Source organism: Corylus avellana, chromosome 10 (genome assembly GCF_965113065.1).
Source record: "Corylus avellana chromosome 10, dhCorAvel1.hap1.2, whole genome shotgun sequence".
Lineage (NCBI taxonomy): Eukaryota > Viridiplantae > Streptophyta > Magnoliopsida > Fagales > Betulaceae > Corylus > Corylus avellana.
The window spans coordinates 19,837,851-19,854,204 of NC_142499.1; the positions used below are offsets into that span (position 1 = coordinate 19,837,851).

A 16,354-nucleotide genomic window follows, 5' to 3' on the forward strand; every position below is an offset into this window, starting at 1 on the left:
AACTTGAATTCGTATGGATATTTGGTTCAATGGATCCATCCCAATACCATCATTTCTCTGACATCTATCAAGATATGTCCTTCAAATTTGACGTGGACCGTGTCTTCTAGAAGCTAAAATAAAAGAAAAAAAAATTGCAATTTGTTCAAATTTGTTTTTTTACTACACATCATCTAGTTAAATAAAAATTGTAAATGAATTTATTAAATATCATTACTATTTTTTAAATAAGTCAACTAATCAAATTGTATATGATGTCCAAAGTCCCCCCCTCTAATATCAATTCCATGGCACTCCAATCATAATTCTATTGTTTGGGCCCAGCCCAAATTTTCCGATCCTAACCAAATCAAAATGCTTTTGTGTTCCAACCCGTTGGAGTTAAAAGACCAATCCCCAAAGCAATAATTAGTCATTAAATTGTTATATAATTACTATATGATTACATTGTTGTTTGCATTTGCATTTAGATTAATAATGAGCATATCATATCTCCCCCCAACAACATCCCTACCTACCCATTGCCTGTACCACCTCCAGAGCATCCCATTTTAATATGACCTTCGTGAACTCCATATTAATACAAAATTTAGAAACTTTCCAGACCCCCATCGCCTCTGCAACTGTGGAGTCTGTGATGTAGAGACGTGATGCACTAAGAACTGCCACAACTTGACCAACATGATCGAGCGCCACAATTCCTATGCCCATCTTTTGCCCCGCCTTGTCCACCGCCACATCCCAATTGAGTTTTACGAACCCATCTGCAGGTCTCTTCCACTTTGGAGCATTTGGTTCTCCTGTACGAATCTGGGGTGTCTTCCTCCCTCTTTCCGCCATTTTGAAAGCCTCCATCTGGTCTTGCGCTCTACGAATAATCTCAGAAGGCGAAATGAAATCCCCCCAAAAACCACCGCATTTCGTCTCAACCATACCTGCCTCATTATCATTGCCACCAAGTGTAATTCTTCCGCACTAAACCATTCTTGAAGCATCTCAAATGTATTCAGGATTGCATCTTCCATACTTGGGCATTTATGAAGTTTTTTTATGCATTCAGTCCAAACGTCATGAGCTGAAGGACAACTCCATAAGATATGGCCTGCTGTTTCACTTTCCATTCCATAAATAGGACAAAGTGGGTCAGAAATAATCTTCTGTTTGAGGAGATTAGCTCTAGTAGGCAATATCTCGTTGCATGCTTGCCACATTTGTAACAGACTCTTAGTTATTAGTTATTTTTTGTGACTCATACGAATTTCAAGCATATGATATGGAACTTGAAAAACATAAATAAAAAAAAGTCTCCCACTAAGTTCAAATCATTTGACTTATATGTAACGCAAGTTGAATATCAATCGGATAGGTGCACAAAAGCTCTTAGTTTCATGATCTCATCTTCCAATTTAACAGGATTTTTGAAATTTTTGTCAATAACTTCTTTATGAATGCCTTCTTTAAAAGTAAAACTCCTTTTCCTCCAAATTTTTCAGACCACTATGAATGGTCACAATTGGCTCTCTCAATAATTTCCGCTGCACAATAATTTTTCAATTTTATTGGAATTTAACACAAATAAAGTCATTTGAGTCATTCATTGAAATGATAACACAAAAACATTAGTTCGAATCCCCCTCTCTCTTCTTGTGCGGACATGTCAAAAAAAAAAAAAACACACAAAAGCATTAAACAACAAAATTAAATGTTATGGAGATATCGTATATTTACTTTTCTTTATTCCACGTCTACAATATTCAAAAAAGAAAGAACCCATGAAATGATAAACAAATCAAAAATCATATTCTAAACAAATCTTGTTTTAAATTTGATATATATATATATATATATATATATATATATATATATATATTAGGGTGCTTAGAATCTTGGGTTGCTTAAATGGCTGATTAGCAGCCATATCATCTTATGTTCTATTAATGTACACAGATATTGCTGCACCAAATAGAAAACTAGATGTCATGCATGCATGACGCATCAAGATTTGCTAATACTAAGAGCACTAGTAGTAATTTCTCTTAGATTTTTCTTAAATGTAGAAAATCAAATAACTTTTTGCTTTCTTATTCAAACAAGCTTCACAATAATTTCTCTTATGAAAAATGTTTTATTTCCTCATTTCGTTCTTCTCTCATCCTCTCACTTTTCAAAATCACCAATGAATTTGGAGGGCCTATGTATGAGATCGATAGCCCCACAGATTTGATAGTGATTTTAATAAGTAAGAGAACGAAATGTATAATGCATATCTTGCTTCAAATAACCGCACTTCTCGTCATAGTCCCTACATGTAGATCCTTAGAGATCAAGGCACTTATTGCGTTGATCTGCAAAGTATTGGTAATAATTTGTTGTTTCTTGTTTTGCTTATATGGCTGATTAGCAGCCATTCATTACAAACAAAAGACTATGATTGATATTAGACCGGCCAACTACCTACTCGAACAAGTGAATTTTATAAAAGACCTACTCACATTATTACTCAAATTACAAAATATTTGGGCCACTGTGGATTCCCTCCCCCCCCCCCCCCCACCGGGGCAATAAAAAAGAAGAAACAAATTATAGAATGTTGAAATTGATGTTAAATGGGTCACCCAAACAAGCCCCTACTAAAAATAAGTTGTCATGTCATTCATTAAGTTAGCATGCCGTAATTGACATGCTTGACAAGTTTATAAAACGGTTCAAATTCGTGTCAACCTAAACTGGTTGACGGGTTTAGTGAGTCAACTTGAACTTGACTCGCCAATTTACCAATTTTCAACTCTAAACAAAAATAAATAAATAAAAGGAAACAAATGATAAAAAGCTGAAAGTGATGTTAAATGGCATGGTTATCATATTAAATAACAAAATACAAAAGAAACCCCAAGGCGGTGCACTTCTCCCTGGACACTTCCAGCCGGGTCCGCCGACAAAAAGAAAAGTACAGACTACAGGCATCCCCCTGTTGCTTTGTGGGCAGAGGATAACATGTGTCGCCCAACTTGATGCCTTGCATGATGATTTCCCCTATTTCTTTTTAGTCCTCTAAAATCTAATATGTAAACTCTCTCATCCTAATTATAGATTCTACATCGGTCAATGGGGACTTGTTTGCGGGAAGAATGCAGTTTTTAAGAGAGAATTGCTACACTTACAAAACTTTTTACAGACAAAGCTTTACAAACTGACGTGGCAAAGAAAAAGACAAAAAATTTGGCCGACGGCGGGTCTGTCCACGACCCCCGGCCCCGGGTCTGGCCGAGACCTGCCAGGCCAGACCCGCCTGGATCTAGCCTGACCCCGCTGGGTCTCGGCCAGACCCAGCGGGGGTCTGATTCTTTTCTTTTTCTTTGTTTCTTCTTATCTCCACACCGCCGGCCTCACTCCTTCCCTCCCTATCTTCTTCTCATCCCTCACATTGCATATCCACCGCATAGCGCATAATTTTCACCTCAAGAGATGTATGGATTTATTTTTGGGTTAGTTTGCTTTTGTTTTGGAAGAATCTTTCCAAGCATGAACATACAGGAGAGTTCTTGATGTTGTAGGTAGCTTATCCACCGCATAACGCATACTTTTCACACTGATCTGCCTAGGATGTTATACCCAGCCATGGGTCACCAGACCCACGGCGGGGTCAGGCCAGACCCACAACGGGTCTCAGCCAGACCCAGCGTGGGGGTTGTGGCCAGAAATATTTTGATGGAGGCTTTTCTTCCACATCAAAACTGCTGGACAAAAACTCTTTTAGCCTCTTCTTTTCTGTATTTACAGTTCAAGAAGGTAGAGAACAAGAAGAAACAGGCTCAGATCCGCGAACTTCATCTTGATTTGAGACATTTTGCTTGATTTCTCTCACGGGCAGCTTGGTCTCTCACGGGCAGCCTGGTCCCAAGTTTTTTTTGTCCTTTTCCTTGCAACGTCAGTTTGTAAGGCTTTGTTTGTAAAAAAGCCTTTGTAAGTGTAGCAATTCTCTTTTTAAGATGCTTTTTGCCAAGTACACTGTACAAGATGCTTTATATATATATATATATATATATATATATATATATTAATTAGGATTAACAATTTTTAACAAAATATATAAATTCAACACAAATTTAACACAAAATTAAAGAATTAGGGTTAAAAAATTTGACCTATTTAATTAAATAAATCGAGTTAGACATAACTTATATAATCTTATATTTACACCTCGATATTACTCAAACTCGACAAGTGACATAATAGTTGACAATTTTTGACATGACTTGCAAACCCGATACAAAATTACAAAATTGTGGCCGAGAGTTTTGACTCGTTTAATTAAATTGATCGGATTAGAGTTAACCTATATAATCTTTCATGCCTTTGACACTACATGAACCCTATACGCGAACACGAATTGTCACCCTTAATTTTAACTCAAGTAGAAGGCAATCGTTAAGAATTGATATTTGTCCTCCTAACAAGATCAACAAAGTTAGTATGAAATTCCCATTATAAGCCTCACTCCAAATTAGTCTAGAAGAAATATCCTTCAACCCATTTAAAATAGTGCAAAGTGTTTATAAACATTTAAAAAACACATTAAATTTTTAACGTAACATTTTACTAATTTAGACTAAATTTAATGTGTATTTTAAATGTTTATAGACATTTTGCACTATTTTAAATTGGTAGGAAAATACTTCGTTCATACCGATTTTCATGAAATTTCTGTCCTTCTAAAACGGAGAGGAAAAAAAATAAAAAATAAAAAACCTATATGCATAATAGGAAGCTCAACCATTTGGATGTAAATTTGTTAGCTTTTTTCCTTCAAGACGTATATATTTTTTGGAAAATTTTCGAACAAATCAAATGAAACCTCAGAAGAAAAAAATAATAATACAAAAACAAAAGAAAAAAAACAAAACAAAAGAAACTTTACCAAACACTACCTAGTCACCCCTCCTCTCCCATTGAGTAGGGAGAGAGGGGAAGAAGAAAGAGAAGCAAAACTATTCTCCATACCTCTATTCCTCGTGAACGCGTCGGAGCTCATCTTACCATTCGATGAAGACGCAAATGAGTGCACAAAATTTTCGAACCCCTCCACGTGGCCCTTCCCTCCATTGTACTCGCTCGGTGCTCTCAAGTCGTCCAAGATCTCAGCCTCTCCTTCCAAATACATCACCACGTGTCTCATGCTGGGCCGTGCTATAGCCGCATTGTTTGAACACATCAGCCCTAACTTCAGCACCATCACCACCTCACCCTCATCGTACTGCCCATTCATCCGACGGTCCACCACGTCAAGCAGCCTCCCTTCTATGAACCTGTCCCACACCCAATCCACCAAAACTAACTCTTCGGGCATTGCCTTTGGCTCAATCGGCCGGCGGCCGCAAACAACCTCTAGCAAAAGCGCGCCAAATGCGAACACATCGGAGCCGGCGGTGGCCTTGCCGGTTCTAGGCAGCTCCGGTGCAAGATACCCGAGAGTGCCTACGACCCGAGTGGTGCTTGGGTTTGCCCCGTGTTCGTACAATCTCGCAAGCCCAAAATCGCCTAATCTTCCGTTGAGCTCACCGTCGAGCAGCACATTGCTCGCCTTCACGTCTCTGTGAATCACAACCTGTTCATAGCCTTCGTGTAAATACAGAAGCCCAGAAGCGACGCCCTTTATGATATTGAACCTTTCCTCCCAACTTAGAACTGTTTTTGGCTCATCAAACAAGAACTTGTCTAAGCTACCATTAGCCATAAAATCATACACAAGAAGAAGATCGCCTCCTCTGCGACACCAACCCAATAACTGAACCAAATTCCGGTGGCGAAGCCGGCCGATGCTAGCGATTTCGGAGATGAACTCAGGCAGACCCTGTTTGGAATCGTGCGAGATTCTCTTAACGGCAACTTCGGTCTTCGAATTTGGAATCGTACCTTTGTAAACTCGACCGAATCCGCCATGCCCGAGTAGCTCTTTGTCTTTGAAGCCATTGGTTGCTTTCTTCAGTTCTTCGTAAGAGTACCGATGCGGGCCTAGTTCGAGCTCCCAATCTTCGATTATGTCGGCGTTCTTTATCTTTCTGAAGATGTAAATGGCAAAGGCGATTGCAGCTAGTGCAAGAATAACCGCTGCAACAGAACCCCCCACTGTTAGAGCTGTGTGGTTCTTCTTGGGTCCTGGTAGAGAAGGCAGAGAAGAGAGATGAAGGGCTGGAGCTTCCCCGTTAATCTTGAAGCTCCATCCCAAGAGGTGGTGTGAGCTGGCGAGCAAACCGGTTGAAGCAGAGAACCCGACGAACATATATTCCAGGAGGATCGGTGAGAGATCTACGTGAAATGACAAGATTGGCTTTCTGGGTTTTGAAGAAGACGGCGAAATCGTTACGTGGAGAACATTTCCAACCGAATCGTAGTCGATCCAGACCTGAATAGCTCTCCCACTCTTGAGGTTAAGATCCTGTTTGGTCGAATCGTCGGTGAAATAAGCTGCGGCAGCGGAGTCGTTGGAGGTTAAGCTGTTGATGTCGACGCCGACATGGTTGTCGTTGATGTCTCCGAACTCGAAGTCTTGGACAGTGTCGAATTCAACCGCGAAGAGATGGTTGGAGAAATTTCCCATATCGCTGGAATTAAGAAGTCCCAAGTACTGGCTGGGCAGAGATTTCAGATTCTTGGTGGGTGCGATTGTGAAAGCCAAGCCATGGCCTCCAAGCTTTGGATACTCGGGGACTATGGCAAAAACAAAAGAGGTGGAGAAAGAGAAAGCTTTACCATCGGTGGAGTTCTTGAACTGAAAAGGAGAGGCATAGAAGGCATGCCCCATTAACCGACTGGTCTCGTTGGTTAACTCAAGAATCCCTGTTTTTTGGATATTAGCGATGCCGTTTAAGGTTAGGTTGGTGCCAACATCTTTGAATCCGGGAAAGAAGAGCTGGTTGAGCTGGGATGAAACTGGGATTGCTAGGAAGATAAGCGCAGAGAAAATCCAAAGAGATATGGCCATGGATTTGGGACAAAGATTCAAGTCATGAGATTTAGAAGAGGTAGGTGAGATTAGGAAGTATTATAGGATTTAAGAGAAGCAGCCAGGTAGGTGAGGTTAGATTAGAATGAGTTGATCGAATTTGAATGAAACTATGGAAGTGGTTGACGCAAGAGATCTGAAATTTGTGGCGGAAGCACATTAAGACAGCAACAGGGGCATTCAGGCAATTGGGACTCACATGGGCTGGGTAGCAGTTACGGATGATAAAGCAGACAGCAACCTACGAATTTGAAAAAAGCACCATCGTATGTGTCTGTGTTTCCATTTTGTAGCTGGACACCTAGAACTACACAACAGAACACTCTCGAACTCTGAACTCTGAACTCACACTGTAAATCATCTTTATTTTCGTTTTATATAATTTTTTTATTTAAAAATAATTCTTATCACCTTTTAGTATGTAAAGATATTAATTAAGTTTTTATTTTCAAGTTTTTTAATATCTCTTTTTTAATTGATAATATGACTAATACACTAAATTTTTTTTGTGACATTGTCGATTTAAAAAATATTTATGTATATCTGAAATTGTTCAAACTTATCTAAATTTAAGAAATAGTTTAATTTATTATTTATAAGAAATAACTAATTCTAAAAAAAATCTTCAGTAGAACGTGTCGTCTCGTGGTTGACATTATGGTCGAATTATTTCTTTCTAGGAATTATACGAAATTCAGGTTATATTTCATGAAATAGAGATAGATTTCTATTGACTGGGCCCTCTTATTAAGACTTTCTAAAAATTAAAGTTTCCATCTTCTCTTATCTCTTTTGATCATTTAATTCCCAACGTATTCAATACAAGTGGGAAATGATGCAGTGGGTTGTTGTTGTTGTATCTTTAAGCATTGAATGCGACTTTCCTCTACTTTCTAATTAGAAAAGATACATTGTTGTATCTTTACCCTTTATTTTTATTTTATTTTTTCAAAGGCTTAGTCATTGTATTTTTTTTTTATGTAATATTTATTTATCATAATTAGGTTCTTAATTTTTTTTATTTTTTTATTCATGGAATGGGCCCTAGACAACCACCCTAATTAGGCTTATGGAAGAGCCGCTTTTGGGTAGTATTTTTTTATCAATATTCAATGACTTAATACTAAGTTTACACATGGTTTTAAGATATTTTAATCCATTTTATAAGTCGCTCTGTCTGTGACTCGATGATAAAGTTGTAACCCATTTGATTTCATACTCGACGTGGTGGGCAGCTCTTATACTGAATGATATAAAATCTTGAGTAGAATTAACTCTCACAAACTAACTTATAAGAAAGAGAAATGCTATAATTTTTTTTGGTGTTCTCCTAGTATTCTTCGGGTCATATGTGAATTTTTTTTTTATTATTTTTTTATGAGGGACCAGTATGGTAAGTATCTTTTTATACTTTTTTTTAGAAAACAATATTTACGTAAAAAAAAAACACCGAAATTAGAATTTGAACTTACTATTCACATTTTTATAAGACGCATTTTGAATTTTTTTTTGGAATTTTTTTTTATTTTTTCAGTGCAATGGCGTCATGCAGGTAAAAAAATGTGGCCCAAATTGGAAATTTGACAAATTGTAGTTCAACTATAATCTCAGACAGAGAAACAATGTTCTCCTCTTCGTTCAACTAACACTATGCAGTCCAACATTGAGGACTTGGGTAAATTAATGCTTGTTGCTAATTACCATTAGCCATTAGGTGAAGACGAATCTCTGATTTTATCAACTTCAACGAGACTTTCACCAATTTCACCCACTTTCCGCACTGTCTCCACTCTCCACTGTCTCCAATGTCTTTAGTCTTTATCTAAGGAAAACATTGCCCCTGATTGTGCTAACGTGTTTCCCATTATTAAATTATTTGTTTTCATGATTATGTTTATATCACATTAAAATTAAAATTATGACCGGTAATTTTTGATATTATTCGTAAACTTAACACGAAATTAAAGTATTACGATTGGTGAGTTTGATCCGTTTAATTAAATGGGTCGGGTTATAGTTGACTTAAATAGTTTTATAATACTTATGTATCGACATGGCCTGAATTTGACACGCGATACAATGATTGGCAATTTTTGACATAACCCGCGAATCCGACATGAACCCAATACAAAATATTAAGGTTATGGTCGAAGAGTTTGACTTGTTTAACTATAGTCTTGTATCATACTTTGACAAAGACTCAAATTCAACACGCAAATATGAATTGTCACCCTATTTTTTTTTTTTAATTTTTTTTAAATACCCAAAATACAATATCCAACGTAACCAGATCATTGTTTTCTTTACAACAATAAGGCAACTTTTCACAAAATTGAAAGAAGTAATTTGGTGAACATGAAAGCCTTATAATATTTTTAGCATGGAGGATAAGTATCCGATTTCAGCCACTTGCACTTGCACATATATCTTACGGTTTGAAAGATGATTGGACATAGGGGATTACAACATCAAACCCACTAGCTCAATTTATAATTCATTTTTGGACCGAAAAGGAACGTGGCCACAAAACTTTAGGTTATATAATTAAATAATCTGCTTAATTTATTATAGTTGTATCATGATATCATCTTGTGCTGGAAAACATTTTATATCTATGGGCATGAAACCAACGTCAAAGGGAATAAAGAATTGGTGCCAACTGTAACGCCCCCACTTAAATCATACGATTCTATAGATAAGCTGAATAATGGTGCATATTCCACTTGCATGGTGCTACTTTAAACTTATGATTCACATTGCTTAAATTGCACGCATCTTTTCTTTTTTTCTTTGCTTTTGAAACCACAGAATCTTTTTTTTATTCCTATGAAATTCCTCTTTATTTAAACAGTACTGTACATCTTAATATCTGCCGGCAGATATTAACATACTTTAAATTATACGGTTCATAGTCAATAAATATGCGTAACAAATCATAGCACGTAAAACATTTCAGTACGTACGATTGGAAAGATTTACTTATACTTTTGCTTAACTCATGCTTAGATCCTTCTGGAATGCGTTTATGCTTGTTTGCATTCATGTTACAACTATACGTATGATATAACAATCCATCTCTTTCTCTTTGAAAAGCTTTTTCAACTTTTCATTTTTGGACAATCCTGATTAATTGGACAGATTGCCACCGCAGTGCGACCGGGGCTCTCCACCCTTTTCTCACTATGCCACTTGTCACTAATCTCCGGTCGAGAGGGATGACCCACCAGTTGAACGATTAGTTTGTTCCTCAAAGCTTTTTAAGTTTTTGTGTCTAATTTCTAGACGTGGGTAGTTGTTTGACGCCTTCAACTCTAATCACTTACGGTTTTTCTTGTCATAGTCAGGACATATATTTTATTATTATTTACACCTTTCAATTTTCTCGGACGTTACACTGACCGCGAACTACTAAGATCCCATATGTAGACATGGTTGCACTTATTATATGTCATGCACACGCCATGATGAGAAACTAGCATAACATATTCAAATTAACATGGCTCTATACCGGATGAGTGGCTTTGTTGGGTGTGATCCGAAGACACATCTAAATGCGTTGCTGACTAGAAAAAAGAAGAAGCAAATATGCTCTTTTTCTTTAGGTCGTTGATGAAAGGGCGAGGAGCTGGTGGCACCTTGTGCCTTGGCCCACGAATAATTGTTGTACACCTTATATATGGTGATGTCTTATTTAATAAAAAGGACTATTCAAATGTTAATTAAATAATTAAAATTTAATTATTATGGTGATGTGGGTCAAAAACCACTCCTACAAGACTTTGGGCTAGCTCGTTGAGGAAATCAGTAGGGAACTTCCTATGCCCAAGTTTTTGATTCTGCAAGTTGTTTTGAAAAAGAAATACACACTTTAGACTATAGTGCTTAATTAGTTGACCCATGGTAATAATTGGTATGTACATTTTATTTTTGTAACTAGGGTCCAACTCCAGGCCATCTTTTGTTTGGGTCCCGTTTTTGCTTTATTTGGAGCAAACATGAAAGCTTGTGAGAGAAAAAGGCAATAATTAATCAAATACTTCTATTGTAAAATAAAGCATCGTAGCATAAAATAATGTATTAATGACATTAACATCTTGATCAGCTTGACTGTTACATCATTCTATTTAATTTATGACCTACGTCCACACGTTATGCATTACAAGAGACCCAACTCTATTTATGCATTAAGAAAATGGTTGTTTTTCACAAACTTAAACATCAGGCAGCCATCAAGACACAAAAGTAAAAGAATAATGAAGAAAAAATGCCAAGCATTGTTAAAAAAAACATCAAATATTCTTCTACCATCAACCCTAATATCTCTCATCTTTTGATCTAGTGAAGGTTATCCATTATTTATATTTTATACATGAGTTTGGCCCATGAGAAGAAAAGAGAGTTAACTCTCTATATCGAGATTAAGATCTCCTATAATTTTAAAAAAAATTATAAATTCTTAAATTATAAAATTTTGACAATTTTTAGGCATCAAAACACTTGGAAAATATCATCTAGTAAAACTGTGGCAAGTTATTGATCCATTAATGAAATTTACTGAAATGGAAAACGGAAAAAGTGAGGTAATTAAATTATTTAAAGATTTATTGCATTGCCAATTAAGGTTATCTCAAGTTGAGCAAAGTCGCCTTAATATCTGAATGGGAAAATTATATTTTATCCCCCCCAAAGTTTGAGACAATTTGCAATTCGACCTCAAAAGTTTCAATTTTGGCAATCTAGCCCCCAAAGTTTCAAATGTTTGCAATTTGACCAATTGTATTCAAAACTTTCTATATTGCCCATAATTTTTAATTCTTTTATGTTTTATAAAAGATTAAAAAAAAAATTCGGGGTGGCCGTAGTCATCCCTTTGGCATTTAGCCATTTTTGCACCCCCAAATTTTTTTTTTTAATAAAAAATAAAAATTAGGGGCATTGTGGGAATTTTAAGATAATATTGGTCGAATTACAAAAATTTAAAACTTTAGGGGAGTTGATTGCCAAAATTGAAACTTTAGAGGTCGAATAATTGCATATCATTTCAAACTTTGAGGAGCTAAAATGTAATTTTCCCTAGTCACATGTCAACCGAGCCTCAAGTGACCTTAAAAGTTAAAACAGCCATGGTCATCTTTATAGTAGTATTTCGTTACTCCTTCCTTTGTGGCGCAACACCAAAAGAACAAATATGGCGACAAATGATGTGTTAGTACAAGTCGCCTTGACAACTATAAGTTATTCTTAGGACGAAAGGGTTGTTTAGGACTGGAAAAATACAAACAAAAAAATAAAAGACGTATTTAATAAACCACCACTTATTTCAAAATTATATATAAAATAATTCATTAAGTGGTGATTTAATATCTTAGAATATTAATTAAATAATTAACTATTAAATATTTTTTTATCGGTTTAAACTTTTGTGATGAATTATGACTAATAATTATTAATGCCCCTACGCTTAGGGAAGAACCAAACAATTTTGAGGGGCAAAATTGTCCAAAAAAGTGAAATTACAATTTTGCCCCTCAAATTTCAATCAACCGGTTTCTCTCAATTTCTTTTGAAGTTAAGAAGATCCCATTCCAGAGAAGTAGGGCATCCATTTGATTGCTTCACTTGCATTCATTTTCTTGATTACCTCATCAACAAGCAATATATGGAATGAGCTTTAACTACCATAACTTATCCATTGAGCTAACGAACAAGCAACGGATGAAAGCGTTAGCCCGTCTTTTACTTCATCTATCTTAACTTACCTAATTGGCACTTGCTGCTAATAGAAAAAGTACTTATTTGACCCAGCTTTAACATGGTATTAAAGTCAAAATCCTTGAGTTTGAACCTTACCATCATTATTTAGCTCTCATTTCAGTTAAATATTTCATGTGGAGGAAATGTTTTAATATTAACTATTTATTAAGAGGGAGTTTAAGCCCCACGTGGGGATAGTGTTAGACAATTAACTAAACGAAAAATTTCTTATCGCCCAAACTTTTGGAATAAACAACAATTTAACAGTATTCGGTATTAGACAATTACAAGACACTATTTTTTTTTATTTTTTTTTTCTTTCGAAATAGAATTAATTACACTCTTTCTCTGAGGTTTTTCTTTCCCCACCCCCCCCCCCCCCCCCCCCGCGATGACAATATATACTCAAATGACAGACCTAAAATTGGTACAGGCAGCTCCCATCATCACTCCTAGCAGCTGTTGGATTGGTGCAGCCTTCGGGAACAGGAAGGTTAACCTGTTGGGTCACTTTGCCTGCATCCAAACAATTATTAATCTCTTCTCAACTCTTTGTTTCCTATCCTATATAATCCCAAAGCCAGATGATTCAAACTCCCATCAAAGCCTTTAGGATGAAGAATCATATCTAAGCATAGAAGTTTCCAGTTTTAATGGCGTCTTCATTTGCATCCCCAAGAGCTGCCTCACTCAAGTACTTGCCAGCCAATTGGACTCTCTTTACATTCTCCTGCTCTTGGACAAGCATGTTTCCATACCCAAGCAGCTCCTCCAGAGCCATATTTGGTTGGTCGAAGGTTGGAGGTCCCTCCTTTGAGTTCACAAGCCTTTTCCCAACATTTTGTACCCCGACACTTGATATCCATTTCCTCACTTCATCATCATACACTCTTGCCCTGAGGGCACCAAAGAAGTCTGCACGCAAACACAATGATATTAATCTCTTGACTTCTGTTCATTAGTAGTCTTTCAGGGTTTCAAATTCGATAGCATATGATCACAGCCACCCAATTCAAAGGTGATTTGAGTCCACCTTTCTTATGATATATTCATACAGAAAACTGTTCCATTATTGTCTACCATTTTTCTGTTTCACTCATAGCCACGTTACTCTTCGCACCAATTTTTCATATCCATGTCACACCAACTGACATATCGTGTTTTAAGTAGCTGACATGGAAAGTCACTTAAAACACACCATATTAAATGATTATGATTGTTTACTAGGTTCAAGACCAAAAGATAAAGAGTAAGCTATTTATAAGTAGACTGCTGAACGACTTATATACAACTATTAAATAATCTAGCAGTCGTATAATAATCTACTAAATAACATCACTAAAAAATAAATATTAAAGAAATAGTAGAAGTTAATCCTGTCTCTCCCTAATTTCTATTTCTTCCTTCCTCCCACTTTCAAACAGATCTGGAAGTTCCATTTTTTAAAAGTTTTTAAATAGTTCTAACTGGTCCTTAAATATTCCTTTTCGAATCTGTCTATATTGCAGGGTTCAAAATAAAAAAAATAAATTAATTTCATAAGTGGTTTCTTGCTCCATATTATGTCAACCTTTTCATTAAAACCTTCCCCTAAAAGTATTTTAACAAAGCATATGTTCCTTTTCTATCCAAGTCAGCATTTCATACGAAGGCTAGCCATTCTGTCTTGTCTTTTGTCATCCATGATAAACCAGTTGTTGCCCCCCATGGTTTTATATATATAATCATCATCACTTTTTTCTTTGATATTTTTCTATTTACAAATTACTTAATCTACGCGCATGAGATATATAAATATATAATATACTAATAATCAATTCAAATCTACCATATAATCAATATATATTTACCAATGGACTGTCCAGGGAAGGTGTCCACAAGCTTCACTATGTCCTCTTTGGGTATTCTGTCTGTCTTGAAGATACCAGAGCAGACACCAATGCAGTCTTCCCGAGATGGTGCCCAGTAGAACTTTTCCATCCGACCATCCCGGATGAGAGGGGCATACAATGTGGAGAAGTCATTACCGGTGACGACGACGGGAACCCGGGGATTCTCCTCCTTGTTATACATACCTGTTAGAATATTGATTTACTGATTAAATTTATTTTTTCAAACTTTGTTTTTGTCATTTAGTTGAGATTTTAGCAATACCAGGAAGCTGGACATTGGTTGGGCTATCAGCAATGTTCATGAGGGTGGCATTCACCATCTGGTTGTTCACCGTGTATTGTGTGGTTCCGCCGAGCCGGCCGGCTCCGGCATCCAGGTCATTGATGAATAGGCAGCACATTTTTCCTTTCCTGATGATATCTGCTGCTTCTCGGTACCTTTGCCTAATCAGTTTTGCAGGTTCCCCAGCGTTCCCACTTTCTAATTCTCCAGCACTCATCATGATGGGGCTGAAAATTCCCAAGACATTCTATTAACATTTTCACAATTCCTATGTGGAATAAGAGACGTGGAAGAAATTGACTCACTTGATTCCCATTTTGGCAAAGACAAGCTCACATTGGAATGATTTTCCTTGTCCTTTGCCTCCCCAGATACCCAAGATGAGAGGAACCTGTCACAATTCTTCACAAATCATCCAAATCTCTGAAAAATTTAAACATTACTTGTAAACTTTGGAATAGTTCAATGCAAACCTTAATGTTTGGCAAGCTCAAGAAGTTTTTGGTGATGTGAACAACAACCTTGTCCATGAACGCGGGAGCAATGTAAAATCCATCCATGATGTTATCAAGGTTGAATCTGGAGAATCAAAAGACAGACACACATCTGATATGTTCTCAAAAAAAGAAAAACAGATCCTGGTAATAACCAAAAATCATTCTCCAACATCTATGTTATTCAAGGTTTTAGTTACTAATTAAAGTTAAAATCGAAGACCCATGTGATCAAAACACGAATTACTTACTGGCGAAGGCCAGCGCTGGCGTAATCGTAGGAGCTCATGACAGCATGGTGAGTCCCGGAACCCATGGGAGCTTGGAAGAGAGTGTCCACCATTCCCTTTCCTCGAGTAATATCCTGCTGATCGTCGGAAATGTCGAAGGCTAGTCCTCCCCATCTGTCCTTGGAGCTCTGCTTCTCCTCATTGTATTCTGCAACAGCCCTGAAATTCCCAGATGATATCCTCTGGTGGGTGATCTTGGAAATGGAGCTCACCCTCTTAAAGCTTTTGCCCAAAAATGCCGCGCTTGGAGCCAAAGTTCCTGCCCGAGAGCCATTCGATTTCAACTGCAAAAAAATTCTCCTTTCTTTACACCCAATAAACTACAAGATTCAAATGAAACCACTGATTCCATTAACTAATTTTGACAAACCCAGGTGCAAAATTAAACCTTTTTTTTTTAAATGAGAATGAATTGATAACAGAGGAAAAAACTCGAAACTCTAAAGCAACATGCGGAAGAAGTGCATACGAAACTGGCTGAATTCTTGGATGAAAACAATTGAAGAGAGCAAATACAAGAACGTATTCGGTGAAAACAGAGTAAAATGGAAATCGAGTTGTATGGTATGAAAAGGGCGGGAAAAACGTAGTACCGGTGCTCTGTTAACAGCCCCTACAGTTGGAACAGAGGCGGCCAT

The 16,354-nt window shown here is 36.8% G+C and overlaps 2 protein-coding genes across 3 annotated transcripts; both read right to left on the reverse strand.

The window, feature by feature from the left end:
- Positions 1–4,783: 4,783 nt before the first annotated feature.
- LOC132161700 (L-type lectin-domain containing receptor kinase S.4) lies at positions 4,784–7,346 on the reverse strand. Its single transcript, XM_059571876.2, has one exon. The coding sequence runs from the start codon at positions 6,980–6,982 to the stop codon at positions 4,925–4,927; it is 2,058 nt and encodes a 685-aa protein (XP_059427859.2). The 5' UTR covers positions 6,983–7,346; the 3' UTR covers positions 4,784–4,924.
- A 5,829-nt stretch (positions 7,347–13,175) lies between these two features.
- Positions 13,176–16,354, reverse strand: LOC132161736 (ribulose bisphosphate carboxylase/oxygenase activase 2, chloroplastic-like). 2 transcript variants are annotated; one of them, XM_088510929.1, is made up of 8 exons: positions 16,310–16,354; positions 15,678–16,000; positions 15,406–15,511; positions 15,238–15,323; positions 14,912–15,159; positions 14,608–14,832; positions 13,392–13,672; positions 13,176–13,274 (listed from the first exon to the last, which is right to left on the reverse strand). In XM_088510929.1, exons 1-8 carry the CDS (start codon positions 16,352–16,354, stop codon positions 13,176–13,178), a joined length of 1,413 nt encoding a protein of 470 aa, XP_088367055.1. The 2 variants fall into 2 exon arrangements, with proteins under 2 accessions (XP_088367055.1, XP_059427902.2); XM_059571919.2 differs by lacking the exon at positions 13,176–13,274 and having other exon boundaries at positions 13,386–13,672.